This window comes from Gambusia affinis, linkage group LG04 (genome assembly GCF_019740435.1).
Source record: "Gambusia affinis linkage group LG04, SWU_Gaff_1.0, whole genome shotgun sequence".
NCBI classification, from domain to species: domain Eukaryota; kingdom Metazoa; phylum Chordata; class Actinopteri; order Cyprinodontiformes; family Poeciliidae; genus Gambusia; species Gambusia affinis.
Window position 1 is genome coordinate 11,683,725 of NC_057871.1, and position 27,442 is coordinate 11,711,166.

Here is a 27,442-nt window from a genome sequence, read left to right on the forward strand (position 1 = left end):
AACACGAAGCAGCAAAGTTTCTGGCAGAATATCCAAAGATGTTCTTGCAAGTGCAGAGAAGGTGGTAATATGTTGTCATAACCTCAGTGAATCAAAGGATTTCCATCAAATACATTTGGTCCTTCATTTTCTTCTGCTGAGTTAACCATCCAGGCTTCTTTCTCCCATTGAAGTCTGATTAACTTAAAAACTGTTAAACGAAACAAAACTGAAATCATCTTCTTATTTTTGCAAAAATGAGATTTTGCCACAGCCATGCTGGCTTTTGTGTCCCTTATTAAATGACATCACACTTAAAAATAGCTTTATTAGGCCACTTTCCAATCAAATCAGTCATTGCCATTCATGCACACATTCACAGGCAGATGCTGGCCATCTCTGCCCTGGGGCAACCTGACAGAAGAGCGGTCAGGCAATAAGCAGAGTCTGTCTGGAGATGTTTCCTGCAGCATGGCTCCCATTCTGCCTCAGTGGTTAGCCTTCGATTTTTTTTCACCTTTCGCACCTTTTCCTTTATTAGTCCAGGTGTTGCTTTTTACTTCCTACCACATTCTCAGAGATTTCTCACAATGTGGAACATCTTGTATTGTCTAAACAACACTTTGTAACTTGAAGACATGTAAATATGTCCTTCTAGCCCTGTCCTGAGTAGTGAGCAGCCACAATGCACTTTTGTGCTAGTCTTGCCTTACCACACACTAAGAGCTGCTGTTTTTCACATGTCAATCTGGTGAATACAGCTGTTCCAAATTACTCAGAAGAACTACGAGGCTTTACAGCTTGGATTATTTGGACTAATGTAGGACCTTAAATTCTCCTAAAGACTCTCACAATGTGCAACGGGTGTGAACAAAGTTGTCCTCTTCTACATAAAACGCAAGTCAAACAGAAATAGTTCCCTGTTTTGTTGAAATCATATTTTGAAGCACATCGGCACATGTTGTCCAAGTTTTAAGACACATAAATCTAAAGCTGCCGGAGCAGGGTTAAGGATTATTATGGACCAATTGAAAATATAATTGAGGACCATATGGAGATCAGTGTTATGACCATTATTATTTCTCTTTGCTCTTATAGTCACTTGTACCTTTCTTCCATTTCTTTAAGAAGGTAGTTTCTCTCTTGGCTCTTGCCACATTGTGTTCTTTCAATCAATGTGAAGATTGATTTATTGTGAATAGTCATTGTTAGCAAGGCTTGAAGTCCTGACCATAAATACAGCCAGCCTCCCACACTGACAGCTGAAATCCTGCTTAATATTCTCAGCATAATATCCTGCCTGTTGCTCTGTTACTGACTTATAGAGAGCAGAAAGGAAGCAGATTTAATGCAGTTACCTGGATGGTACATTTGGATTGTGTGTAATTTTGCTGTTTGACTGAAAAGCATTTCAAAGTCCTCTGGGATAAAAGTGTTTCTAAAACTTCTTTCTGAACTCCACTTAATCTTTGGCTCTTTAATTCCTTTAATTATTTTATGATGGTTTTTAGTAATGAAAAGCTTTCAGGCATTAGAAATGTGTTGCGAAATGGCTGATCAGTTTGATCAGATTGTTCTTTGTTGGCGTCAATGCATGAAAAATTCTTATTTTATGTCAATGACAAGACTGTACAACAGTCTGTTAACCTGTCTTAATCCACTGAAAACAAGTGGATAAAAACAGGTTAAAGAATGTATTTAAAATATCTGAATATGGGATAACAATTTGAGCTGCTGGACCTCTCACTGAATTTTTTTTCTTTCTAACTGTGAATTTATTCTTCAGTGGGGTTACATCTGTTTATGACACTGATAAATTTAATTCAATTTAGTGAACAAAAAATCTTAATACTGCTTCATCAGTTTCAAATTTGCATGTTTTTTGTTTTTGAAAAAAATGAATATAAAATATCTACTGCTGTCAATTATTTAGTTTCGCTGTGTTCTAAATATTTGTCAATTAATTTAAGAAGCCACTACATGCTTTTAGTAAATTTTTTCAGTCAAATGTTGAATCCAAGAATGACATCAGTATCAAGTCCAATATAAATAGTAGCTTTACTTCCAGTAGATTGCATTTGTTGTTAGGACTATAATATGTTTGCATCACATCCTGCCGGCTTAGTCTAATTATTTGCTTCCCACTACAGTCCATCCTATAGTAAATCATCTCGGTACTTCAGCTTATAAATAGTTAATCTCTAACACCTTTACTGAATACCACAACAAAGAGCCTGTATATTATAGGTTTAGTTTGTAATATATTAGGAAACTGAAATAAGTAAAATAAAACCAAGCCCTTGATGTGGCTGGAGCCACGAAACAGAAACACATTCATCTGGGCGTGGTGTTAGCACACATGCTTCAGCACATTAATTTATTAGGTAACATAAAATGTGAACGTTTGAAAGATTAATGAATACATTGCTGTGATCAATGTTTTTAAAGTGATTTATACAGCTACAGAGTGATACGATGTTGCCACTCATATCAATATGATGAGTTCAGAGACACAATGAAGTAGTGGGTGTACTGGTGACTGGGTAATAGCGCAGCTTATGTGATAATAATGTCCGATGACGCCACTTAAAGTATCTTGATAATAAGCCTCTCTAATCTTTAACATCTCATTAACCTCTCTGCCCTTTAAAACAATCTCCTAATCCTCTCTACTTCTCTCGATTCTCTTGGGCAGATGAGCAACAAGCGCTCCAACAGTTTCCGGAGGGCCATTCTGCAGGGCAGCAGGCAGCTGAAGGGCTGCAGTCTCAGAGATGAGGTGGGCTTGGGGCTGTCCCAGCGGCTGGTTCGCCATGTTGCCTATGAAACGTTACCCCGCGAGGTTGACCGCAAGTGGTACTTTGACAGCTACACATACTGCCCCCCTCCTTGGTTCATCCTGGCTATCACCATCGCAGAGGTAAATTGGTTAAGAAGGAACTAAACCGCCTAACATGATTCAGACCTTGGCCAGATGGAGATTTTTTAAATTTTACAAATGTTTAATTTGACTGAAAGTAATATTAACATTTTGGAAATACCAGTGGAAAAATTATAAAAGCTCTTCAGCAAATACAAGAAGATTAAAAGTTTGATTGCTTTATAGCAAATAAAAAATAAGATTTATTCTCCATTTAGACACTTTGTTCTTTTTTAGTCTCTCTCTCATTTCCTGTTAACAATAAACGTCTTCTTTCTTGTCCACCAGGGTTATGAATACTTTTAGGATTTAATGTAAAGTTAATGTGTTTTTACAGTTTAGCCCTGCTTTGCAGTAAGATTTTGACTAAACAAAATGACTTATTAGAGGATTAAGATTTGTTTTAAAATGCTGCTGGTGAATTTTTTGGAGCAAAGCAAAACTTTACTGCAAATCTGAAATTTTGAGGATTTCATTGAGCAATATGGTGCAAAAGGCCCATCGTATCCTCAATGATCCATGACTTGGGTGTGAAACTTTTTTTTGACTGGACTCTATTAGTCATGCACCTCTCAAATCTGACTTTTTTCAAAAGTAGCAAAAACTGGGTAAAATAAAACCTCAAAAAGCCTTGTTTACAAATTGCAACTAGCCATACAGGGTCGCAGGAAACATGTGGAAGGATGTGTTCTTTCAGATTTAACCAAAACTGAACTTTTGGACTTGGTCTATCACAATGAACACACAAGCCCCAAACATAGAGGTGTAAGTATAATGCTGTGGGATACAGTTTTTTTCCTAATCTGAAAGCAGAGAAGCAGACTCAATGGGAAGATGGAAGGCGGTAAATATAGGGCAATACTTAAGAAAATCCTTGAGAAGCCGCATAAGACGTGAGACAATGGTGTCTTAAAATACCACAAAAAGCTATTCTATTTTCTATTTTCCTTTCTATGCTTACGATAATTATGACTTTGATCCCCTTTGTTTCCCTGTGATCTGTTAGGTTGCAGTGTTCATGTATTATGGAATCCAGTTGGATCGTTTGGTCCTGCAAGTATCCAGTTCGTCCTTCCTAAAAAGCCCCCTACCCTACCATCCCCAGCTCCGAGCCCAAGCCTGGAGGTACTTCAGCTACGTCTTTATGCATACTGGGTGAGTCTTATCTGGTAGACTGACAACTATTTGTGATGAGGTACTGCTGATATACAACATGTTATACCCTTATAAACACATGAAACATTTTATGTGTTATCAATAACTAGATAAAATATCAAATTTATTGTTCTGGTTGGGATGCCAGCCTTCATGAGCACACATTAGTACACATTTCCTATTCACTTGCACCAGTGGTGCCTAAACATTTGACCTGACATGTATTTGTGTATATATGAAATGTTATTGGTGAAAAATTACATTTCCAAAATACACCGCAGTTTGTTTGTTTGTTTGTTTTGTGTTTTTTTAAGAGAACAAAATGTATATGGGCAAAGCTGAGATGCAGCTGGTAATTGTCACCATGTGAGAAATTAAAATCAAATCAAGAACAAGGGTAAAATCCTCTTTTACTACAGCTAATGTCATGGCAACAGAGAAGGGATCATCTTTGTGGTTTTATTGGTCTAATGTGTTTACACTTTGATAGTGCTACCATGAAAACTAATAATTCATAATGTAATAATCAGATAAATCTGTGGGGAGTGGATAGTGGTTTTCATCAGCTCAACTACAGCCATCCAGATTTAATTACTCCTAGGGGTAACATAGACTTAGCCATAAAGAGAGATAATAAAATGGTAATTTACTGGGGATACATGGTAGCTGGGGTGACAGTGGTGAACAGACAAGCTTAAAAGTGCTGAATAGAAAAGAAAGGTGTGATGAACTGTAATTTTTACAGGTTATTTAAAATTTATTTGTTCCTATTTTGTACTTGATAATGGCAACAGAATGCATAAAAATACAGTGGTTGATTCCTTGACAATTTCTCAGTTTAACAGAGCAAATCAAAACAAGTTTGTTATAAGGGAAATGCAAAGTTTTCAATGTCTAAAGACTGACATCTATTTTCTATTTGAACTAAAAAATAAATAGAAAATTTCAAACTTCCAGGCCAACTAGAGTGGGTCTGTAAGGTTTATACGACAACAGATTTTTGGGTATTTTGGTGATATGGAAGCTAACAAGATCTTGGAAATGTTCTTCAGGTAGTAGAAGGCTGACTTTGTAATTGTCTTTATGTGTCTCTGAATGTTCAGGTGAGAGTCTATCACTACACCCAGATTTCGGGGCTGATCACTAGTTTCTATCTGTAATAACTGAAGCTACGTGCTCATCCTTGATTCTTCTCCTTAATGTCGAAAGATAATAACTTCAGTTTTGTTTGAGATGAAGAAAGAGTTATGGCACATCCACAGATTGATTTGTTCTATGCACTTACTCATCACTGGAGTGGGTTAGAGGTCACCTGGTAACATTGTAATGCAATGTGTAGTTATGGTAATTAATCTTGTTATAATCATAGATTATTTCACATGGATATTAAATAAGAGGGGTCCCAGGATGGAACCTTGGGGTACCCCCTAATAATATGTCATTGATTAGGGTAATTTTAGTACTGTGTTGGACATGAAAAACAGACTGAAAGATTGGAAAATTGGAGATTGGCCTGTAATTCTACGACAGCAACTTGCAACAGCAACTTCCCCAGATTTTTCATTTTTAGCAGTGGTTTGATAACTGCTATTAATTTGTGTGGGGGCGGGGGCGTGCGTGTGTGTGTGTGTGTGTGTGTGTGCATTACAGGATTGAACATCTGAGCCTGAACATGGCCATGCAGCTGCTGGTGGGAGTGCCTCTTGAAATGGTCCATGGTGCCCTGAGGATCGGACTGATCTACGTGTGTGGTGTGCTGGCAGGTGGGGCCACTTTCTAAACTTCATCCTGAACACACTTTCCTGTTACGCCATCTGCTTGTTGTCTGTGTTCATGCATTTTACAACATATTAGAATCAGCCCTGTGTACATACTAGTCGACAAGAAGTCTGTTCTTGTGGGACTTGAGGACAGATGGTTTTGTCTGTCTTCCCAGCAGACGTGATGGGATGTAGGGGGTTTTCAGTCCCCCATCAAGAGGCCCGCAATATTCTTTTATGACAGGGGACAACAAAAAGAGGAAATTCAGTCAAAGAAGCCCTCTCAGTAATAATAAAATATAATGAGAGGGAAGAAAGACAGGAGAGCCAATTTTTTGTGGTAATAAATCAGAAAGGCTTCGAAGAGAGAGGCCATGATATTAAATATGGAAGATGAGAGGAAGCGTACGAGAGTTGGAAAATAATCAAAGTCAAGTGTATCCGATATGAAAGAAAAAGTCGATGCAGCTTTTGGAAACAAAATGTCAACACCCCACTTCTACTTCCCTGTAAACCTCAGATTGAAGCATTTCACTTTTCTTCTCCATTCAGCTGACTTAAAAGATTGTTGAGTGTGTGTGTTCTGTTTATATTTACCAAATCTGTAATGACTAAGTCCTCGGATCCTGCTGAGCTGTGTCCGTAAGTGCTGTGTGTTAAAAAAGGAAAGAACAGAGTTTTGCAAAGAGCTCACATTGAAACACTCATTACTTATTCTGTGTTTGTATTTCTGTGTTTCTCCATGAATCCATTTGTATGTGTGGCGTGTTGAAGGGTCACCGACACAGACCCTCGGGATACCAGCCAAGGTGACCTATAGTTTTAACTTCACTCTTAAAATGAGGAGGAAGCTGAACTATAAATCACACATCGTCAATGCAGACACTAAAACACACACACACACGCATACACACACACCGACATGTCTGCTGTTTTAATTAGATATCGACCACCAACAGAAGAGCAGATGCACAGAGTGGTCGAGTTGGCTGCACTGTTAGGGTTAGTGTCACATCGGACGGTTTGGGTAATTGGCAGTAAAGTTCTGCCAGAAACGCACAATTTCACAACAAGTGGAAATTTGCACATCATTGTGCTCTCTCTATATATATTTATACTGTATGTAAAGATGTATGCGACTGTTTATTTTTATCAAACTCTGCTTCCAGCTGTTTGTTTCATATAGTATTAATATTCTTAGGAGTGTGATAATTGCAGTTTCATTTAAACACACAGGAGGTAGAGCAAAATGTGCATTAGGCTGCTCTGTTCATAACACCTCAGGAAAGGTAGATGGGGTTTCAGTAAATTAGTGTGATGTTGACACTTTCATAACTTTTAACAAAAAGGGGTTTTATGGAGGTTTTGAAAGGCACGCAGGTAAAAAAGATGATATTTTTTCTAAGTGCTTCTTACACTTTTTTCTGACACTGGAGGGTTTGTCTTTCCAAAAAAAAAAAAAAAAAACAGAACAACAAAATTAAGTTACAAATCAAATAACCTTTCTTGCTTCCCTTTAAGAGTTTCTCAAATTTTATTGTACTTCATGTAATATTTTTGTGACAGGCAAACTCAAAATAATGAATACTTGTGGTGTGAAAAGAGAAGACTAAAAAGGTTTCAAAGGTTGTTTTTTTTAATGAAAATCTGAAAAGTGTGGTGTGCCTTTGTAATTAAATCCCAAATTCAATACAGTGTAAAACCATTCTTATCATCCTCTTGTTGTAGGTGTTTAGTAGAAATGTTTGCTTGTGATCAGCCAGACTGGATGAAGAGCAATTTTTAGGTTTTGTCTCAGATTCTTAATTTGATTTACTATGACTAGGCCAGTCTAATTCATAAATATACTTTTATCTAAGTCATTCCACTGTAGGTCTTGCTTTAGTTTTTCAATTGTGGTCCTGCTAGAAGACCAACTTCCACCCCGTCTTACATGCTTTTCAGCCTTTTCTTCCAGGATTTCTCTGTGCTCTGATACATCTATCTTCCTATAAACCATCACCAGCTCCTTGCTACTGGATGATGAAAAACATTCCCGCAGGATGATAATGCTATTGTCATGTTCCACAGTGGACACAGTGTATTCAGATAGATGGTTCAAAGTTTTATCTGAACAGTAAGATATTATTTTTATAACCTAACTTTGAGATCAACCTTGTCCCTGACCTGTTTGGTCTGTTCCTTTGTCTTCATGATGCTGTTTGTTCTCTTGTATTCTCTAAAAAATACCTCTGAGATATTTGAGATTTAATTGCACAACAAATATATAACTTCTGAAGACATTGCTTGCTCTGTATTTTACTTAGTGGTATCATATTAAAGAAAATCTGAGATGAAATACATGCCATTTTTTTTGTAGACTCTTATTTGTAAAACAACATAAACATGCACAACCATACACTAATTTGTGTCTGCCAAACATAAAATACCATAAAATGACATATAAAAATAAACTGAAAGGGTGTTAATTATTTCTTACACAACACAGAACGTCATTGTAACTTTGCTGGTTCATTTGTTTAATTTTTCAACTTCATAAAATATATTTGCTTCATTGTTAACTTTATGAAAGTCATAATTTTAAACTATAAACTGTTTGTACACAAATAAAGTGAAATAGTTTAGCCTCTATCCTTATGTAAACAAAATTGGGCTCAGCTGGTACCTACAAGAGGTCAAAGTTTGGTTCAGAGATCAAGTAATGATCCAGAGAAAGGTCACTGACCTTTTACACACAATTCACACTCTGACATCATCCTGGAAGTAGTAGACATGAATATAAAATCTCAATATGTTCTCTTTGGGACTGCCGGTGTGAACACAGCTGCCTGTCCGTGTGATAATATATTCACACAAAGCCAAAGAGTCAGCTACTGTGGGCATTGAGGAGGTTCTGATGAAGGCTGGATTTGTAAAACCCTGCTGAATGAAACCTAGCAGCTGATTTTGATCACTAGGAGTACAGCTATACAATTTATTTAGAGAGAAACGCAGTGGTGGATTTAAATAATGCTTATATCAACTTCTGTTTGATGTCTTTTAAAATGGTGTGGACGATAAATATATATATGTATGTATGTATGTATGTATGTATGTATGTATGTATGTATGTATGTATGTATGTATGTATGTATGTATGTATGTATGTATGTATGTATGTATGTATGTATGTATGTATGTATGTATGTATGTATGTATGTATGTATGTATGTATGTATGTATGTATGTATGTATGTATGTATGTATGTATGTATGTATGTATGTATGTATGTATGTATGTATGTATGTATATAAATATATCAAGACACAAATAAGAAAAGAGGTAGAATATGAAACTTATACTAATTACTTAGTTGAAGTCATGGAAAGAAGGAGTTCAGGTAACATTGATCTATGAAATATAAACTCCAACTTCCTGTTTCTGGAGCCGCTTGCTCAGTAAAAAACAAAATAGGCAAGCAGTATTTTGTGCTTGTCTTCTTAGAAACAAGGGAACACAGCAGGAAATGTGGCCAAAATGTACAATACAATGAATGATGCAGCTAAATATTGTTACACACAGAGCTGGACAGATTTATTGACAGTCTGTGATGAAAAGGCAGTGTTATGAGATGCTCTGTAAAGAGGCCGTAAAGTCATTTAATCTGTCTTTGCTGCAGCATAATCTCACAATGATTTTTTTTTTAGGAAAGTCAAGCTTCAATTTGAGAACATTTATTCAGTGGGGAAAGAAAATTGCATTTTATAAAATAGCTGTTTTTAACAAAATATCCGGTTCCACTTTTATTATTATTATTATTTATTTATTTATTTTTTTTTTCCCTAGGGTTGGGGCTAGAGAAACATTTCTGACCATTCCTGTTTGCGCAATTTCAGGAGTCCCTCACTCCATGCCATCTTAGCTACTCCCCTGCAAACTTTTGATGCATCCAACCAATAGACCAGTGTTTACATTTTTAATAGTAGGAAAGGCTTCTTTCTTCTTATAAACAAGGGAACATAGGTCCCACCCTTTTCTGCGATTCTCTGACAGAACTTTTTCTTTCCTTATCGTCCCGCTCACTTTGCTTGGCAGTAGAGCAACTTGACAAGACACATCCTGCAGTTACATTTATTTGAAAAGGACTGGATGTTTTAATTTTGCACGGTGTAATGGGGAATATGTGTATACACAGAGTTGTTACTTAAAGAATATTAATATTAATAATATGTGTGGCATCGTAGATGAAAAGAGAAAAATATGACATCACTCAACAATTTGTTCTTCTGCCCCATTTTGTGTTGACCTAATGCTTGATCAGTAATGTGCAAAATTTCAAAGCAATCAGAGGAGGAAAACTTATAAACTGAATAAGAATGTACTTCTAAACACAGTTAAAGATTGATTATCCCAATTGCTGTTTCTTTCTGTTCTTTTCTTTGCAGTTTCTTTTGATTACTGTAACTTTTCAGGGCTTGATTGGATCTTTTATGCGTGAAATAAATGGGTATGAAGGAAAGCAGCAGCTCTCTTTAACTCTGGCACTCTGCAGGAGTTACACCAGTGTGAATTTATTTTTTATTCGTTTTTATTTTTCTACAAAGCATTGCACTTTGCACTGGTACAGCAAGAGAAAGCTTTTGTTTGTCAGGATACAGTACGCCTACATTCCCTAGTTAGCTCCCTTCATTCCATTCAATGTTGACATATCCATTAGACTAGAGGCCAAAGCTTTGCAAATTATTCAGTTAGTCATACTTTCTGTCAGTATGACTTTCTGAACTGGGAGACCCTAGAGTTGAGGTTGGCATTGCAACGCCTACAGTTTTGTGGAAAAGGGCAAAATACTTGCTTTCACTTGATATTTTTATGTGTAGAGATATAAAGGAACATATATCTCTACATATATCTATACATGTATAGATGTGTGTATATCTATACATATATGGGTGTCCCCAACAATGAGTATCCCCAAACATTAACCTTATTTGCTTACAAATAAGGTTAATAAAATGTCAGCTTGAAAACAACAGATGGCATTTGATGTGCAAGACCTTTAGATGGATGCAAACAAATTAAGTTTGCAAACCTTGATGAATAAAAGTCAACTAAGTCATGGGAAAACTAAAGTTCACACCAAGATTTGGTAGCTTGCAAAAACTGTTGTAGCCACAATAATCTGAGTTATCACTTTCTGGACAAATTCTGGAGGAATTTCTTTTCCTTTCAAGATTTAGCTTGTTGGGGATTGCCGGCAAGGCCTCCAGTCACAGCCACCATAATATCTTAAAAGGGAATACACTTTCTTCAAACAAGACATACATATTTAGACTTTTTATTATTGTACATTAACCTTATGATTTAGCATGCTAACTGATGGTTGCAGATTTTTGATATTAGCTCAACTGCTTTTTTTGCTATTTCTCTGAACATTGCCCATCTTGATTTGGGCAACCCTATCTAACCAACAATTGCTTCTCTTAGATCTTTGTTGAGGCATTTCCTCATTGGCATTGTGTTTCTACTCACCTGTAAACACCAAAGCAGCAAATTGTCAAAGCTTTGGTTCCTATAGAGGAGATCATACTGGCAGTCATCAGTTAATCATGTGCATTTGCTACTTTCCTTCCTAAATCCAATGTAAACATTAAGGAAATTCTTTAATAGTTGTACTTTTCACTCCATCTGACTTAACATTATTATTTAAGGTCATCTAAATACAAGATGTTGCTTTCATTTTGAGAAAAAGGGAAGGATATCCTTGAGCATTTCTAATTTTAGCAGAAGGCCTTTGACAGATTTGTGCCCTTTGTCTTCACTGCAGGGTCTCTGGCGGTGTCGGTCACTGACATGACGGCTCCAGTGGTCGGATCGTCTGGAGGAGTGTACGCCCTTGTCTCAGCACATTTGGCCAATGTTGTAATGGTGAGCTTTTGTGTTTGCATGTATGGGTGTGTCTATGAAGATATCACTCATATTCCGTCTAATCCTGAGAGGAGCCTGCTTGAAACCCCAGCAGGTGCTTCTCCACCTCCAAATACCTTACATTCTTCACTGTCAGTTTTTCCCTGTTCTTCAAAGATCACACAAGTGTGCTGGTGTGTGCACATGCTTATGTGACAGAGTGTGAATAAAATCCAATCAATGCACCCCCCTGTCCTTTATCCTTTATTGGAGCTCCGAGCCGTCTAATATAGGTCATCAAACACACTTTTGTTGTTCCTCAAAGTGAACTTCTGTATCTTATTTTGCCCATCATGGATTCCAGCAGGTCCCTCTCATCATTTTCAAGGTCAGGATGGAGGTATTTGTCTTTATTCTCCATTCTGAAATCATATTATCTTTTACAGCAAGACCACAGAAAGTGAGAGTGTCTTGAACAATTTCAGAATTGACCTGAATTAAAACAAGGGGCACATACTAATGTTGTTTTGGTGCCATGATGTGTATTTGTGAGCACTTGTGTGAATTGCAGAAATCCCATCGGCACTTTAAGTGCTTTTTCACCAATATCTGAATCCTCTCTTTCTTTCTGTTTTTCTAGAACTGGTCGGGAATGAAGTGTCAGTTTAAGTTATTCCGAATGGCCATGGCCCTGGTTTGCAGTAAGTTGGAAATAATCTGCCTCTCCACCATGCTCACCTCTGATATGCTGTTTTTTTTTTGTTTTTTTTTTACCACAGTTCTTCTTCTTCTCTGTTTCTGAGATTCATTCCTGCATATTGATTCTGAAGACAATACTGGACTGTTTTAACTACAGAATGACTAAAATTGTTCTGTCTTTTCCAAACTTTATCATAATTTTTAAAACGCTATAAATCTTAGAAGATCAACTAAATAATCGGATTTCTTATGCAGTCTGGAAAAGCATGGAGAGGTACAGAATTTATTTCAGTATTTTCTGCATCTGGATAATTGTAAAGTATGGAAAAATCTTTCTGTTTCCTGAAATTATTCCCTTTAAGTGTCATTTTTAGTCCTTCCTTCCCTTTGTCTTTCTTCTCTTCCTGATGTTCCTTCATTCCTTACTTGTTCTTTCTTTTCTGTTCTTGTGTTTACACTTCCTTGTGTTAACAAGGTCGGTGTTTCAAACAAGGCTTCATTGAACCACATCTGTCCATCCATCCAATCTGACTGAGATTGAACTATTATGCAATAATATATTTTTCTGCCATCTTCCCATACTTGAATGTGATTTCTAAAGATGTAAAAAGAGCCAGATTAATCACAGAGACTGCATCTTCCATCTAATATTAAGAGATATAGGGGTGACTCATTTAGTACATATTTCTTGTATCGTCACATGCTGACATCTTGTCTCTCTCTGTGTTCACAGTGAGCGTAGAGTTTGGTCGGGCTGTGTGGCTGCGGTTCTACCCTCCAGCCTTCCCCCCGTGCCCCAACCCCAGCTTTGTAGCTCACCTGGGGGGAGTCCTGGTGGGTCTCACCCTAGGCGTGGTGGTCCTGCAGAACTACGAGCAACGGCTTCAGGAGCAGTCGCTGTTTTGGATATTTTTCTGCGTCTACACCTTGTTTGTGCTCTGTGCTGTGTTCTGGAACGTTTTTGCCTACAGCCTGCTCGATGTGCGAATACCCCCGGCACCATGAACCTGCTTCCAGGGGGCCAGCTGGCAGGATGTATCACCTCGGCATTCACGTTCAAAGTCTCACCTGTCTGTGATCTAAGACGTCCCACAGGCTACTAGTTTCATTAACCCTAGCCTTATCATTCAAGCTGAACACCTCCTGCTCTTTGTCTGTGTCTGCTGGTTGCTTGTGGAACTCAATGATAAAACATCAGCAAAGAAGAAGCCTTGGATTTAACACTACAGCATTGCTTTTACCTCTTCTGCCTATTTCTCCTCAATCCAACGGTGCCTTCTCATGAAGACATCACCTGCTGGAAGTATTTCTGCACATCTGCCTCTTGGTTGGAGTTACAGCGATAAAACCTTACAGTGTTACACCATTTTTGGGTCATAACAGTTTCTTGTAATCCTCTTTAAGTGAAAAAAAATGCGTTTACTCTTACAGAACGTTGGTGTTTCGCTGTCCATACAAGCATCAGGTGCATCACATAGCACAATAGTTAGCTTTTCAATGAAAACAGATTTTTTTAAGCTACACATTAGTCACCTTTACAGGTTAAGAATTTAAGTTTTGAAGAGGGTGAGTTACTGTTCAGTATTGCTTTCAGAATCAATATACAGGCATGAGCCGGCTAGATATAATAAGGATCTCAAACTACAACATTTTTCCAACATGCCATGGTTTCAGTTTGAAGTCCATGAGGCCCCCTCCTACTCACCTATAGATATATTTTTGAAGAAACATTGTTTTCTTCTCTTTTTTGCAAAATCTCCATCTTCACAGTTTGTGGGATTTCAGTTCAAACAGCTGCACTAACTATGCTGTGCCAGCAGTTGACAATAGTCTTGACATTAACTATGTTGACATTTACAAGAAGAAAATCCTAAACATGGCTAAAACAGAGCTAAGCTAGTCAAATGACTAATAATATCATAGTGATTAAAAAACTGGAGTAAACAGAGATAAGCTGATACATTTTTGTTTGAAATCTTTGTGTAAATGTCATGATATCAGTTTGCAGACTTCAAACTATCTTACCAGGAGAAACACTTACTGGCCCATGCCTATAAAAACAACCGTGTCCAGCGCTTTTAAAAACCTCAGTCTTGTCTCTTTTCTGTGTACAGGAACTGTGTTTGTACTTATGAAAAAGAAACAGAAGTGCCATTCTGACTTGAAACTTTTTGATGCCAAAACATTGCTGCAAGCACTGGCAAGAAGTGTGTCCCTAACGAGTGTTGCTAGGTTTTGTGACTAATGTAAGAGAAAAACCTTTAGTGAAGAAAATCCTCCTGATACAAATAAATGCAGTAAAATTCTTTATCTTTCCTAACAAAGCGCTTCACTTAAGGTAATTGTTGCAAAAAGAATAAATAAAACACAAAAGATAACTTTATTCATTCATGGTTGAGCCTCAGTGAGTCATTTTCTTGTTTGAACATACATCCTTGACCTCAAGTCATTAAAGTTTAGGTTGTTTCATCTGCAGTTCAGAAACCACCTGGACAAAAAAAAAAAAAATAATCAATATTTGTCTATTAATCGTTGTCTCAACTTGATTGGTTAATTGACTGGAGCTGAAATAGGAAGCAATCATCACCCAAAGCTTGAGGTCTCTAACTGTACTGTATTTTAAGACTCATGTAACACGCTTTAATGACTATTAATCTAATGAAGTCCAGATTAATGTTTTAACATGTTAGATTTTTTTTATGTGGTGATACTGGTATGTTGCGTAATTGTTTGGACATCATATATGTTCGATATATTCTGTATGTATCCTATTTAAATGAAGGTTAATGATGGCCTGGGATTGTACATAATAAGGGCTACTACACCAAACTGAGTGAGGAATAAAAATGCAGATAGTATTTTGATGTTGTGCATATTTTGTAGATTTGATATGTGCATAAAAGGGGTCCAATAAAATGTTTTATACAAATCTACATGTGATTTTTGTGTTTGTGTTTTCTTTTAGACATTGCTTACTGTTGCAGTTTTTCCTTTGTGTCATTATATCAAACATTATTCAGTAGTTAAGTTAAACTTGAAGAAATGTTCTGGTGAGAAGGCTTTTGAAGTATGATGGAACATGAATCCAAGTTGTGTGAGAATGCAGATTTGTATGAAAAACAGCACACTGCAGATACTGTGCAGATGCTTAAAATTTATATTTTTAAGAGATTGCTATGTTATGTATAAAAAGTGGGTGGAAAGCTAATTTTATCCACAAAAATCAAACTGCAGGAGTTGCTCATTCAAAAATGCATTTTGTATTACAAATAATGCTGAAAGAACACATATCACTCAATCTCAACTTTGTAACAGTCAAAACTGTATATAAACGTATGCAAAAATACAATTCAAAAACATAAGATTGTCTAAGGACTGGGAAGGGATAAAGACTTTAAAAATAAATGAAGAAGGATATGACGCCATCCGGTGGTGAAAACGTAGCACTGCTTCGGTTACTGTGAAATGACCAAAGACTTTCTGTCATAATTACTTTAAATAAAAGTAATCCATTACAACCAATACAGCACCATTAAAGTTGTAATGGGGTTGATCCCCATTACAACCCATCCATTACAACCCCATTAAAGAAAGAGAGAAAAATCAAATAACATTTGTAAGTTATTTGATTTTTATAAATATTTGTAAATATTTCCACATCAGAATCTGTAAACATTAAATTTAATTCCTTTATTCTCACTTCCCCCACTGTTATAGTTTGGGATTCTATGTAAAATATTGTTGATGGAGCTAACAATGAAATATATCTTTGGTAAGTTTCTAAGAGATTTTTGATGGTTAACGTTTCCACCATCAGAAAGCTCACAGAATAGACACAAAGCAGAATTATAAATCTGAAACGCCTTTCTCGCACAGATATCTAACAAACTGATGCTTCTTTCCATATATTTATATTTTTGTCGCTAAGTAGAAAATTTTACTTTTTTGTTTATTTTCATCACTTGGGTTTTGCATTCATATTCTTGTTGTAGATGTTTCCTCTGGTTTCCTTTTATTTTACCACCCTGGGTTTACACAACACTTATAACCATAATTTTTTCATGGATTTCTTAATATTAAAGTCAACTTAACGCCCCTTTTTAAACCGAGGGCGTTTCCACAAAAGTGATAAATTTATTACGTCTGTGGGCGTCTTCTTTACTGACGTCAGTTCGACGTTTACGTGAGACCGCTGAGCACAACGCTTCCTACATCGGAGCGCCATTTTTGCTCTTGTCACGGGATTACAGCATGCTCTTATCAAAGAGATAATAACATCAATTTCAGTGTTTTGTGACCTGTGGTATAGTATTTCTACATAATGGGGCGAAAGAAGAAGAAGCAAATGAAGCCGTGGTGCTGGTATCCTTCTTTAAAGTGCGAAAAAAATGCTGCGGTACGCGGGCAGGCCACAGGCTACATGTTAGCCTGACAAAGGGAGGCCTAAGATAGCTTCTGTTAGCACTGTCAGCTAATATTAGCGGGGCAAATGGCTCAAAATCAGACAAAAGGTTGGATGTATTCTTTTAAATCTGTTTAATATGATTAGAAAACCAAGATTTGAGTTGTTCTACCTCATAAAATGTTGTTTTTACGTAATCCTTCATTGCTAATTTTAAAACGAGCTAGCCATGGATTAACATCCCGTGTGTCCGAATCTTTATGTAATCTTGTTACCAAACAAGTACCGCTGTTTCGCTCCCAAGTAACGTCATCGGTTTGTCTGTGATTCTCAGTTGGTGATTAATAAAACACAGAAAACTCCTTAACTCTTACTTTAAGGTACTGTAATCGAGACTTTGACGATGAGAAAATTCTCATTCAGCATCAAAAGGCAAAACATTTTAAATGCCACATTTGCCACAAGAAGCTATATACCGGTCCCGGCTTGGCTATTCACTGCATGCAGGTATGAGTCTCTAATCGCAATTGCTTTGAATAAGTTGAACTGAATTGGAGTGAGTGTTTGTACTTGCATGCCCTGCGGGCTCACTTACTTGGCATGTATTTCAGGTACACAAAGAGACGATTGACAGTGTACCGAACGCAATTCCAGGAAGAACAGACATCGAGTTGGAAATCTATGGCATGGAGGGAATTCCAGAGAAAGACATGCAGGAAAGAAGACGAACATTAGAACAGAAATCACAAGGTACCTTTACTGTTACAGAAGTGGAATTTGAAGAAATTGATAGTTGTTGTTTTTTTTACACTTGCTTATTACAAGAAATTGCAAACAATTGCAGCATTTTTCCTTCTTGAGTGTATGCTTACAGTTCAAAATCAGAAGTTTACATACATCAAATAAAAACAAAGACTGTAAAAAAAAAATTATTACTGTCTCTTTAAACAATGAGTGAAAGTCAAGATGATGATGTCTTGTCTCTCTGATGAACACAATTTCTTTATTTTTCTTTTCTTGATACAGATCTTTCTGTTTGTTGTTTTCTGTAGTTTAAACATTATGTATGTATGCCAGGAGTGCTGAAAGTAAAGTCAAACACCTTGCTTGTGCGCATAAAGCTGATTCTGATTCCTGCTTGCTGCAATGCCATCCTTACTATCTATGTGCGAAAAACACTCACATTGATTTCTTTATCAAAACTCTTCCTTTTCTACTTTCAGAGAGTCAGAAGAAGAAGTCAAACAATCAGGATGACTCTGATGACGACGATGATGATGATGAGGCAGGACCGTCTGTCCAGCAGGTAGCTGCTGTCCAGCCCCAGGCCGGGTACGTTTCTCCAATGACCCAACCTGGAATGCCCCCTGTGGCTGGCGCACCTGGGATGCCTCCTGCAGGATATCAAGGCAAGGCAGAAACGATATTCTCTGTTAATTTCAAGTTTGTATCTGTTAAATTTAACATGTTTTATGCTTTTGTCTTAGATCAGATGTTTAAAATCATGTGTTGAGTGATTACGTATGTTGAATTATTTTTAAAAGAAGTAAATGCTTTGTTTTAGGAATGCCTCCGATGATGCCAGGTGTTCCTCCCATGATGCACGGCATGCCTCCCGCCATGCCTGGAATGCCACCAGCGTAAGCAATAACTCTGTGCTTTTTTTGAGCTTTCTGTTTAACAGTTAGCTAATGTAGTCTAGACAGTAATTTAGTTAGTATATAAAGTTTATCCAACTTTTTTACAGCATGATGCCGATGGGAGGGATGATGCCTCCCATGATGCCAGGGATGCCTGCAATTCCTCCAGGTCGGTTGTGGATGTGTTTTTCTAAATACGTGATGTAGCTTAAAGTTAAAATCTGGACCGGGGGTCTGCAACCTTTACAGCATAAAGAGTGATTTCTGCTCATAGGCCGGCCAAATAAAACTTTAGAGCTGCAAATGTCTCAAGACCTTTTTTAAAAAAAGTAAACTTATCATCTTAGATAAATATCTGCTCTCAGAAGTTAGTCATTTTCTGAAGAACTAACATTTTATCTCCTTTTCTGATTTAAAATCAAGATAAATATAAAATTTAGCAAAAAGAGAATGGGTCTGTTTTTTCCTATGGGACAGAAAATTCTGTTTAAATAACAGAATGTTAGAGATTCCACAATTTCCAAGAAACAAACCTAATGATAGTATCATTCTTTCAAAGAATGATACTTTTAATATCATTCTCTGTAGAAATGCAATACAAATATTGCCGATAAAAACTTCCATTTGTTTTGTGTATATTTTAACACATTATTTAGTCCTTAATCAGTTTAGCTGAAGTTAAGATCCAAAGAGCCACTTGTGTCTGCAAACACCTGGTCTATACTGATGGTACCAGCAGCTTTGTGGACTGTGAAGGTTGTAAACCTCTAAACTAGAATCATAAACGGGCCAAGCCAGTTGTACTCCGTCTGTATTTTGATGATGTTGTTGTTGTTGATGAAGTGATGTTTGTTATTTAGGAATCCCCCCTCATATGGCTCCAAGGCCGGGGATGCCCCACATCGTTCCGACCCCTGCAGCTGGACCAATCCCCAGCCGACCTGCAGCACCAGTGGTGCAGCCTGCTATCACAAAGCCCCTCTTCCCCAGCGCAGCGCAGGTTGGAATCCTTCAACTTCTTACTCTTGGGGTTTTATTTAAAACACCTTTCTCTATTATCCCCCATTGCTCACCTTTCTAACACCTTTTTATTCATGTTTAGATCCCATAAAAGTTGTATTTGAATTCTGGTTAGCTTTTGTTGACCTGCTACGTGCCAATCCTGTGATTTCCTTCCCACCACGCTGCAGATGGGCTCTGGTGTTAACAGCAGCACTACAGGCGTTTCCTCTCCACCTGCAGACCATCAGTCTGCCTCCTCCCAGCCTCCCTTTTCTAACATGCCCCAAGTACGCTCATAGACTGTGACCAGGCCTGTGGCAGCTGCATGTTGCACAATCACATTGCCTGCTGCGTGTCGAACGAGGCTGTTTGCTAACAGCATCAGCTTGAAGGCTACTTTTAACGCAAACTGTGATCTTTATCGCTGCATGTGCTTTAAATTAACATGGAAAATGCATAGATACTTGACAAGTTTTATAACTTTAACAGCATGGGTTATTAAAATAAGCATTATTGTGCTTTTAAGTGAGTTTTTTGTCACAGTACAAGACGCAGAACTCTCGTTCACTTAAAACATCCTGGACTTTTTTTATATTATGTTTACATTTGACGTGGAGGGACAGAGCTCATTCTAAGCTAAATTTATAGTTCTACTTAAATGAAATACTCTAAATGCAGAGTTTATTCCCTTAGGTTGAATTATTAGTTATCTTAGAGCTGGTCGATGAACCTTAAAAGCATATTTCTGATTAAAATCTTTTTTTGGTTTAGTTTTTTTTTTTTTTTTTTTTGCATGCTTTTCTAAAAAAGAAGTTATAAATGACTGAAAACATTTTCAAAAAGTGTAATTTATTGCAATCCTTTCTGTGAGTTGTATGGAGTATTACTGCCAGGCTACGATAATTACTTAAATGTCTTAAAATTACAAGAAAAGGCATTTTAGCAAGAAAAAATACTTTTTTCTTAATTTTATAGTTGGAATTTTCATAAAATATTATATCTTTCTAGCATTACAACTTTATTCTGATAACAGTAAGACTTTATTATCATATTATTTCAAGTGTAACCTTGTAGCATTTTGACTTTATTTTTGTTAAAACAAAATCAGCCTGACCCCTAGAAGTTCTCGTGGAATTGATCTGAACTCAAAGTCCAGATAAACAGAAACTGCACTTAAATCTCTCTGAACTACCGAAACCCAAAGAGTGCAAAACAGTTCCTGATTTTTCCAAAAGTAAAATCTTCAAAAGCCAAATCAATTTATCGCCCAGCCCTAAGTTGTCCACAGGCTGGTGCTGAAACCAAAAAAAGAAAAACATCCTGTTCGTCTTTCAACATTGAGTCATTTTGCATGGTAGACTGGTCAAGGAAGCAGAATCTGAAACGAATTTCCCAGTAAAAATGATGTGTTTTGTCTTGTTACAGGCCCAGCAGAACCCTTCAGTCGCTGCAGCGTCAAACTCACTCAGCTCTGCCACGTCCTCTGAGCCTCCCAAAGCAACTTTTCCCGCCTACACCCAGCCCTCTGTCTCCTCTTCCACTTCTTCTTCTTCTAATCCCTCTAGCAGCACTGTGGCTAAACCCCCGGCCACAGTGACCAGTAAGCCTGCCACCCTCACCACCACGAGTGCAACTAGTAAGTTGATCCACCCTGATGAGGATATCTCACTGGTAAGTCGCTTCAGCTTTCCGTTTTGCTCTTTTTCACAGTAAGTAATGACTGGTTTATATAGTATGCTTAGTGATATTGACTAGTAGCTACGTTTGATCAGGATGAAAGCATCAATCAATTTGGCTTGGATGCATACTGACAGCATGTTTTTATTTATTTATTTTATTTATTTTTTTTTACGTAAAAGCGGGCCTTTAGGTTGGGTGGTAGAACTGAGTAGTTTTCTTTTTGTGGTTATGTTGAAGGATGATTCTGAACTTGAATATCCTCAGTGTGAATTCAGGGCTCGCCAACATTGGTACCCAATTCCTCAACCTTTGTGTGAGTGTCTCTTTTGAGCTGAAAGAGGCGTGCCACGGTTCCTGCAGTCTGAATGTCTGTGTTATGTGTTTTTCTCTGTAACCAGGAGGAAATGAAGGCTCAGTTGCCGCGTTACCAGCGTCTCATACCCAGGGCTGGTCAGGCCCACGCTGCTGCTGCCCCTCCGGTGGCAGCTGGCATAATGCCCCCTCAGCAGGGTTTGCCACCACAGCAGCCTGGCATGAGGCATCCCATGCATGGTAATTCAGAAACAAACCTTTTAAATCTTTTAGAAGTAAGCCTAAAAAAAATATAATTAGTAGAGTTAGGCAATACATGTATTTTATCGTTTGGTCTAAATTTTGGTTTTTGAAGAAAGTCAAGAAAGTAAATTTTTGGGAAGTCAGATTATTTAATTTTTTTTTAAAAACCAGTCTATAGTTCAGAGTGATTCCAGCACAGGTAAATCCACCATCTTGTTTGACAAACACGTCTTACAGCTTGTAGTTATTTGGACTTTGAATTCAGATAAGCTTCATTACAAAAGACAAGGGTCAGGCTAAGATTTTGTTTTCTTATGATTATGGGAATAGTCATGTGTGTAGAATGAAGTTGTAATAATAGGAGAAAGGAGTAATAATTTGATTAAGAATACAAGAAAAATAAATTAAAATGAGGATGTTGAACATCTTGTATCAGTTTTATAAACAATATTAACTACTTATCTTTTAACACATCAGATTATCAGTAGTAATTTGAAATGATTGTGCAAACAGCTGTCTATTTTGAAACAACGACACAGACTGATTTGAACTCATTTTAAGTTTATTTTTTTCCTCACTAAAACCTTTTTTTTCTGGTACAATTGGACCTTTAATCTGCTGATATTATAACTAGGGGTGGGATTCTATCGTATCATTGATAATTTATCATGATAGATTTCATAGTATAGGAATTCTGATTTATTGTTGTCACGATAAATTCCAATTAATCTTTAAAATCCCCAAAACTGGGGTAAACGGGGGTATTTTATTATTTCTTTATCCAATGTTGAGAATAAAAGTATCAATAAATTATAAAATGATTAAATGCAGTTTAGTGACACAAATCACATTTCATTTTATGACTGGTGTCCTATTCATATTACAAACGAGTATTTTTCAAGAGTAGTGTTAGTTTTTGTGTTACAATGACTGCTGTCATGTACACTCAGCCATACAATTACCTTAAGGAGAAGTAATTAATAGTTCTTATCACTTTTATAGTTATCACACTATTACTACAACATAATGTGATAAAATGTTTTAAGTCCATATCGCCCACCCTATAATTATGACTACTTTCTCATAATTAAAACATTTTCATAGCCTGGCCTTAATGCTCATCTGTACAAATCACAGAAGAGAAATAATACAAATACAAAAAAACTTTTTGAAAATAATTTGTCATTTGTAGTTAAAGTTTAGAAAAGGAAGTGAAAAAGAAAAATACCTTAATGTACGGAAAAAAATCTGCTATTTTATTTTTAGACCGTATTACCCAGCCTTTCCTTTATTACTCTGTTAATAGTTTGATCCTGTTAACAGTTTAACAGGATTAATCCCTGACTGAGTCGGACCTAAATAGCGTCACCTGTTGACTCTCTGGGACTGAAGCTGTTGCTCTCCGTTGCAGGTCAGTACGGTGCTCCTCCTCAGGGCATGCCTGGCTACATGCCTGGAGGGATGCCTCCATATGGGCAAGGTCCTCCTATGGTCCCCCCTTACCAGGGAGGCCCTCCCATGGGTATGAGGCCGCCTGTCATGTCTCCAGCCGGACGCTACTGAAGAAGCAAAGCACCCACCACATTAGGTTTGAGGTTAACACCTTTCTCTCATCCTTGTGCTTTTTCAAACCTAGCTGCCAAGAGCAGTAAGCCTACAGTGGTGGCGAAGACAAACATGGTCTGTTTAAACAAACAAACAAAAAAAAAACAAACGCATGGACATTTTATTGTAATATGTTTATTAGAAAACAGCCAAACACCATGAATATCTAACAGCTTTTTTTGGTGTTACTTGATCACATGTGAGGATATTTTTTCCCATAGGTTTCACTCAGGTTCATAAAGGTGAAGTGTGTAAAAATGATTCGTATTTCTTTTGAAGCTGCTGGAGTTACATGAACATACCAACCCCTTACAAAGGCAAGTTTCTTTTGAGAACATTCGATTTTTATTTCTGCAGTAAATTAGCTGAGGCCCTCACAGCATGCACAGGTGCTGTTGGACATTCGTCCCCAACCGTGGTTGGTGAGGGTCTCATTGATTTAAGATGATTCCAACAAAGTAATGTTAAAAGTTCATGACTCATCAGTCTCTAGCTTTATTCTTTTTTTCAGGTTTGTTTTATTATTATTTCATGGTCAAATGCCTACTTGTATGCATCCTTTGTAATGTTTTATCAATCTGTTGTAATAAAATCCATCTTGAAATCTAATGCTGGTTTGTCCTGACGTACGTGGAGGTGAGTCACCAAGGTTTGTACTGGTGTTGTATTTCTGCACATCTAATGGCTCTGCTGAACGGTAGGACTTTATCCAAGCAACAAAGTTTTCCTTTTTTTTTTATCGTTTTATGTTTGCTTTTAATTTGGTTTTCACCTCATCCACCTCCCATTGTTTTAAATAGGATGTTTACATAAAGCATTGTCCAAAAGTGCTTTTTTTCATGTTTTGTGAATTTTTCTACATTTTGTCACATTACGACATACTTCATTGAATTTAATAAGATGGACCAGCACAAAGTAACACATAATAGGAAAGTGGAAAGAAAGTTGTACATGATTTTTTTCAGTTTAAAATATATATATATATATATATATTTGAAATATCTTTTACATTTGGAGACTTAAGGTTTTTGCCTTTCGTTGGAAATCTAGCTAAATGTCAAACTGGATGAAGAGGATCTAAACAGTTTTTTTGAAAAGTTTTGCCACAGATCTTCTATTAGATTTATGTCTGAATTTTGGATTATTTAAACATGGGCCCTATGTGTTGCTGCATAACACTGTAAAAAGATCCTGGGTTGGAATCTTGTCCAAGGGTTTTGTTGCCTAGAGTTTGAACCTTTCTGGGTTCTGATGAGGCACCATGTTTAAAACATGACTGTTCAGGTAACCGATTACTCTAAATTGCCCATAGGTATGAGTGTGTGACTCTAAGCAGAGTTTACCTTGACTTTTGTCAAACAACTACAGAAATTGGTCACTTATTTGGACCTTTTTGCATGTGGGTCAAAAAGTTACCTTTTTTTCACCCCATGTGACCACAGCACTTTGTTCATGTTTGTTGTATAATCTCCAAAGCTTCCTTTTGACGATGCCTTTCATCTTGCTTCTTTTAGAAAAGTCAGCTTCCAGGAGTAAATGACTAGTACTTCTCTTGAGAGATGATTCCCACCAGAGCTTTGAATCGCTGCAGCTCCTCCTGAGTTACCCTGGGCCTCTTGGCTGCTTCTCTGATTAATGATTTTCCTCTTGCCCAACCTGTCAGCTTCTGAAGAAAGAATCTTAGATGATGGATTGCACAGAGATCTGGCAGATGTTAAAAGCTCGGGATGTTTCATAAACAGTCATACGTTATCTTAGTTGATGTTAACATTCGTTAACAAACCTTGGAGGCTTTCAGTGAATAGCTGGATTTTTACTGAGATTGAATTACACAAAGTGTAATCCAGTTAAATTTTAGATTAACTTTTGAAAGTGATTGGTTGTACTAATACAGTAGCATCTACAGTAACCGATGAATTTTGATCGAGTTACATTTAATTTCCCTTTGGGATCAGAAGTATTTTTAAAATTTTAATTTAAACTGTATTTCGATTATCACAATGGAGAAGACGAAAGATAATTGAGAAGACCGTAGACCCCATACATTTTTCTTTATAAACATGTGCTACTTTGTGTTGGTTTATTGCACAAGGGCTCAGATCCAGTCCTCCAGATCTACCTTCCTTGAATTTTTCGCTGCCTTGCTCCTCCAACACATTTGACTGTGTTGGAGATTTGATTTGATTCAGCTGTTTAAAAGCAGTGATTCATCTAGAAAAAGGCCTTGAGGATTGGACTGGGCCCTTGGTTTATTGCCTAATATTTCGGTTAAAATACACTAAAATTTGTGGTAATGTGGAAAAGTTCAAGCAGTGTGAATACTTTTGGAAGGCTTTGTAAAATGGAGTATGATTTAATGCACCCAGATCATTTGGACATAGAGCCCACCAAGGAGGCTGGGTAACCTGGTTCCAAATACAATACATGATCTAATGGAAGATAGTTTAATTTTATTCTACTAACTGAATTTGCACACCAGCACTCAAGCATGCATGATTGCTACAGTGGTAGCAGTACAAAACACACCCAACAATACAGTAGGTCTGAGTTAAAAGTCCAGTATAAAAATGTGGCATAGACTTTTAGAATACAAAAATCCTGTTTTTTATGGTAATTCAGTTTTCATTAGTTCTGTGGTCCTTCATATATTCACTAGATAGCTTATTTGAATATTGTCAGCAAAAGTTTCTTTGACAGAGGGTAAATCTCACAAGATTATCGCAGCAGATGATGTTAATAACCCAGAGATCACAATAAATGCCACCACACATCTATAGAAGCGTCTTCCAGACGGATCTTTGCCACGGTGCCCGTCTTTATTGTTGGGTGGTTTTGTGTTTCAGCGCCTTTCAGTGTCTCAAAGTCGCCCGCTGTGTGCCATTTGATCCTGTGTTAACATTATTCTACAGAAAACGGCGAAGAACAATTAAGGCAACAGGAACAGCAGTTTGAGTAATTCAATATTTTGAGGCATTTTAGTGTTGCACACATTTTCCTCTGGCCAGATCACTTACTGCTTTGTATTTGTTTTTGTCTAGCACATCCATATGAGCTTTTCAGCCTTAAAACCCAGTCAGCTGGCATGACAGGTCAGTTAAATCCTGTAAGTACCCGATGTTGATTATAGTGTGAGACGTTCCCATACAGCTAGATGCAAGGCTCTGTTTCATCAAAGTAATTTGTGAAAGAAATCAAAATTCTTATTTGATGTATTGAAATCATGAAGAATGACACGGAAGTACACGCTTGCCCTCTGCTCTGATGACAACTGGCACGGTAAGTAGGAAGAACAGCTGGGTACTTATTGAAACTACTAAACAGCTTCTCTTAAATTCTCAAGTGGTGTCATAAGTTAATGATTATGTGGCTTTTTTTCTATGCTCTAATTAAGTCATGCAAATTTCTCAATCTCTTGCTGTAACAGGATTTATGTCAAGCCAAGTTTCCAAATGTTTTCTTGCATCAAAGTACATTTAGAAATCCCCCCCCCCCAATCCTCAGAGAACTGCACATCACTGCTGTGAACACACAGGTTTCCAAAAAGGCTTTGTCTTCAGGTTAAAGTCTAAAATGAAATGGAGAAAATTAATTTCTCCCCGTTGCATTTTGGAGTCTCTTATGCGTTCTGTTTTGTTTTTTTGCTTTTTTTCAGTAGTTATGATAATCTGTCCCTTTTTCTTGATTGCAAGACAATGGCTTTATTGAAGAATAAGTTTGACATATAGTGGATAAAATTAACTTTTGTTTAGATTAATATTGAATTTTTAATTTTAAGAAAATTGGCTTACAGTACAACCAATACTATTTACGGAAATGAGAAGTAATTCCTTCAACGCCATGCCAAGACACCAGTAGACAATTTGCTTTATCATATTTGAGGGTGATGAGATCAGAAGTTCACATTTTTCATTTTATTTTCTTCAGTGTTCATCTGTTTTTCTTTTTTGTGTTTTTCTTCTTAGTAAATATATTTCCCCTACATCTGTAAAATATCTTGTCTGTTAAACTAGAATTTCATTCTGTCCTGTATAGACCAGTTGTGTTTGTGGAACTACTGTGGTGTTTAAATGAAATGTGATGTACTTGTGTAGTATTATGATGCTCAATAAATGAAAATATTTGCATTGTTTTCCTGCCATTTGTCATTCTTAATTTACAGGA

The 27,442-nt window shown here is 37.0% G+C and overlaps 2 protein-coding genes across 6 annotated transcripts in view; both read left to right on the forward strand.

The window, feature by feature from the left end:
• rhbdl3 (rhomboid, veinlet-like 3 (Drosophila)) overlaps window positions 1-15,330 on the forward strand; it is a 54,132-nt gene extending 38,802 nt beyond the window's left edge. For all 4 annotated transcript variants that reach the window (XM_044114118.1, XM_044114121.1, XM_044114119.1 and 1 more), the window contains 6 exons: window positions 2,675-2,899; window positions 3,906-4,054; window positions 5,705-5,817; window positions 11,619-11,719; window positions 12,339-12,399; window positions 13,131-15,330. In XM_044114118.1, coding sequence (XP_043970053.1) covers window positions 2,675-2,899; window positions 3,906-4,054; window positions 5,705-5,817; window positions 11,619-11,719; window positions 12,339-12,399; window positions 13,131-13,402 — 921 coding nt within the window. In that variant the 3' untranslated portion in view covers window positions 13,403-15,330. The remainder of the gene's footprint in view (window positions 1-2,674; window positions 2,900-3,905; window positions 4,055-5,704; window positions 5,818-11,618; window positions 11,720-12,338; window positions 12,400-13,130) is intronic.
• Window positions 15,331-16,561: 1,231 nt separating this feature from the next.
• On the forward strand, window positions 16,562-23,890 carry znf207b (zinc finger protein 207, b). Of its 2 annotated transcripts, XM_044114122.1 has the most exons (11): window positions 16,563-16,759; window positions 17,180-17,306; window positions 17,411-17,549; window positions 18,023-18,208; window positions 18,364-18,439; window positions 18,547-18,608; window positions 19,300-19,439; window positions 19,630-19,728; window positions 20,867-21,112; window positions 21,520-21,673; window positions 23,088-23,890. In XM_044114122.1, exons 1-11 carry the CDS (start codon window positions 16,719-16,721, stop codon window positions 23,237-23,239), a joined length of 1,422 nt encoding a protein of 473 aa, XP_043970057.1. In that variant the 5' UTR covers window positions 16,563-16,718; the 3' UTR covers window positions 23,240-23,890. The 2 variants fall into 2 exon arrangements, with proteins under 2 accessions (XP_043970059.1, XP_043970057.1); XM_044114124.1 differs by lacking the exon at window positions 19,630-19,728 and having other exon boundaries at window positions 16,562-16,759.
• The last annotated feature ends 3,552 nt before the right edge of the window (window positions 23,891-27,442 follow it).

Excerpts from the sequence above, each read along its gene's own strand:
- znf207b (XM_044114122.1), top strand. The coding sequence starts at position 16,719 with ATGGGGCGAAAGAAGAAGAAGCAAATGAAGCCGTGGTGCTG. Across the intron at positions 18,209-18,363 it reads GCCTCCTGCAGGATATCAAG|GAATGCCTCCGATGATGCCA; the intron begins GCAAGGCAGAAA and ends GCTTTGTTTTAG. Across the intron at positions 18,609-19,299 it reads GATGCCTGCAATTCCTCCAG|GAATCCCCCCTCATATGGCT; the intron begins GTCGGTTGTGGA and ends TTTGTTATTTAG.